General features: G+C 41.0%; 1 protein-coding gene across 1 annotated transcript; it reads right to left on the bottom strand.

Moving 5' to 3' along the window:
- Positions 1 to 690: 690 nt before the first annotated feature.
- On the bottom strand, positions 691 to 1418 carry LOC132034992 (uncharacterized). Its single transcript, XM_059425314.1, has 3 exons — positions 1167 to 1418; positions 987 to 1018; positions 691 to 877 (listed from the first exon to the last, which is right to left on the bottom strand). The coding sequence occupies exons 1-3, from the start codon at positions 1416 to 1418 to the stop codon at positions 691 to 693; spliced, it is 471 nt and encodes a 156-aa protein (XP_059281297.1).
- Between the last annotated feature and the right edge of the window lie 1392 nt (positions 1419 to 2810).

Below are 2810 nucleotides of genomic sequence, written 5' to 3'. Positions count from 1 at the left end.
GTTCTACAGTGATAGACCAAAACTGGACAACTTCTATAAATACGTCTAGCTATAACTGACTCTCCAACTAGAGTGGAAACTTCAAAGAGTTCATGTAACTTTTCTGGTTCTATCCCAAATTTCTTAGCAATAAATGGGGTTACATATGATAAGGTAGATACTGGGTCAACAAGGGCATAAACATTGAAAGTGAAAACTGTTAATGTACCTGTGACAACATCTCCACGTGTCTCTATATCTTGACGACCTGCTAATAAGCGGCTCCTAACTCCGCCTGCATTTCCAAACTTAGCTGCACTATGCCTTGACTGGGCTTGAGAATGATAAGGAGCTATTGAATTTGTGGACTGAGCCACGTTACGACCGATATCTTGTCTCGCTGATAGACAGTCCCTCTGAAAATGGCCCCGCTGGCCACACCCATAGCATATATCCATACCCATTCGACACTTCCCTGGGTGTCTTTTACCACACTTGCTGCAGACCGAATTATCATAAGTCTTCTGACCCACACTAGCCTGAGAATAGGAACTTGCTGACTTGAAACTCTGTCTTTTCTGATCATTCCTAAACTTTGGGGCTGAGGCATTGGCTGCAGATGGAGTGGGTTGTGATGACCTGTTCTTGAAGAATTTCCTGCCTCCACCTCCCCTATGACTGAAGTGACCTGTAGACTTATCTTTTTTTTTTTTATAATTCTCTGTCCTTCTCTTTCTGAAGTGCTTCTTCTTCCTTCATTCTGTCCTCATTATCCTGAACGAAAACAACTATCTTAATGATGGTCATTTCCCTATTCTGAGCAGCAATATTTGCATCACCATACAAGTCGGGTATAAGGCCTAACACAAATCGCCTAACTCTGGCCCTCATATCAGGACTATATGTGGAACATACTTGGCCAAAGAAACAAACTTGAGGTAATAGTCATTCACGCTCATATCATTCTGCCTGAGTCTCTCAAATTTATAGGCTTTTGCCTCTCTGACCTCAAGCGGTTGGAAGTGGTCAATGAAGGCATCTGCAAATTTGTCCCAAGTTACTAGAGATGTATCTTCCCTGCGAGACTATTCCCATGTCTCATACAAAATATGAGCAATAACCTGTAACTAATAAGCTCCCAACTCTGCTGCCTCCGTCTCTGAAGCATACATCACCCAAAAAAAAACCTTCTGAAGCTCATCAATGAAATTTTGAGAATCTTCCCCCTTGACAGTCCCTATGAACACTGGAGGCCTCATATGCAGAAATTCCTTAGTCCTAGAACAGTTCAACGCTCCACTAGCACTTGCGCTAGGAGTCGTTTCTTGATGTTGTGCGTAGGTAACAACAATTTGGGTAAGCAACTGGATAGCTCCCCTAACATCTATATCTAAGGCGCTATCCTGTGGAGTAACTGTGGGTTGGACTTCCGCAAGCATTTCGGTAGGTGGGGGTGCAGAATATTATACAGCCTCTGAGTCTGAGGCTCCACTTCTAGAGTAACATTCGTAGTAGCTCTCTGGCTAGTAGCTGAAATCCTCTTGGTGTACTTTCTTTTTGCTAGCATTTTCTAAAATACGTAATACGCACGAGTTAGAAGGATTCCTAAAACAATAGCTCTAACTGCACGATCTAGACTATGAAAGAAGTAAGACAATCCTAGATGTCTTGGTGGTCAACTGTTTATATGTGTGGTGCGCACACACATATAAGAGTGACCCCACTAGACACGGTTTCATAAACTCCCTAATATACTTGAACCCAGGCTCTGATACCAAGCTTTATCACGCCTCGAACTATGGCCTGGGTGTAACATGGCACTCGGTGCCTTGTTGCATATGACCGGGCGAAGCACATGGCTTGCTAAATTAACATGGGGCAAGAACTTATACAGAATATAATATAAGTATGCATGACCTGTGAAAACATGGAGTTCAACAATCATAAGTCTGAAAATACTATTATATCATGAATACAGAAATATAGTAACGTAGCTAACGAGGCTAACTCAACTGAACCTCTGATATGACATAACTGACTAGTCTATAAAACCTCTGACATGAGTCTGACTACTACACTGTTTACCAGGACAAGGCCCCCGGCATACCTTGACTGCATAACTAACATGAAAATAAAGTAAAGATAACACCCTGAATGGAATTCGGGCTCACCAACAGCTGATACGTGAATAGTCCTAACGAGCAAATTCGCCATCCTGTAAGTCAATACCCACATTGGGAAATGCAGGCTTCCAAGCAATAAAAGGGGATGCCAGTACATCTGAATTGTACTGGTATGTAAAGCAACTGAATGAACAAGCATAGCACATGAAATAATAAGAATTGAAACTATAAGCTGAACATGAACATGAGTATATATATATATATATATATATAACATAAGTAGGACATTTTAAGTGGGAGAGACTTAGTATAACCGATATGTAACCACCATGTAAGCACGTGGCGTCTGATATCTGCCCGATCAGCTAAGCCATCTTATACCTTGCCGGGGTACAAGACATGAAAATGACATGAATGGATCCAATAACCCGCAATGGGTAAACATGAAGGAATCATCCTAACTAGGCAGAGCAATCCTTATCCTACGCTGGCATACGCAGTTTCAGGTATTAAACCTTCTCGGTAATTTGTAAGACTCCCAAAACATGAACATGGATATAATTGGCTGACAAGCCCATGATTACATAAACATGATTCATGAGTATAATATAACATGAATATAGATATATAGTATAACTTGTATGAAATCATGGAAGCATGTAGAATTTCATGAAAACAAGCATAATAATTCATATCTTGCATTTAAGA

This window comes from Lycium ferocissimum, chromosome 10 (assembly GCF_029784015.1).
Source record: "Lycium ferocissimum isolate CSIRO_LF1 chromosome 10, AGI_CSIRO_Lferr_CH_V1, whole genome shotgun sequence".
Classification (NCBI taxonomy): Eukaryota; Viridiplantae; Streptophyta; class Magnoliopsida; order Solanales; family Solanaceae; genus Lycium; species Lycium ferocissimum.
Note: the sequence above shows the minus strand (reverse complement) of the source record. Positions and strands in the feature narration are given on the sequence as shown.

Excerpts from the sequence above, each read along its gene's own strand:
- LOC132034992 (XM_059425314.1), bottom strand. The coding sequence starts at position 1,418 with ATGCTTGCGGAAGTCCAACCCACAGTTACTCCACAGGATAGCGCCTTA. Across the intron at positions 1,019-1,166 it reads TCATTGATGAGCTTCAGAAG|ATGCCTTCATTGACCACTTC; the intron begins GTTTTTTTTTGG and ends ACAAATTTGCAG. Across the intron at positions 878-986 it reads ACCACTTCCAACCGCTTGAG|TCCTGATATGAGGGCCAGAG; the intron begins GTCAGAGAGGCA and ends TTCCACATATAG.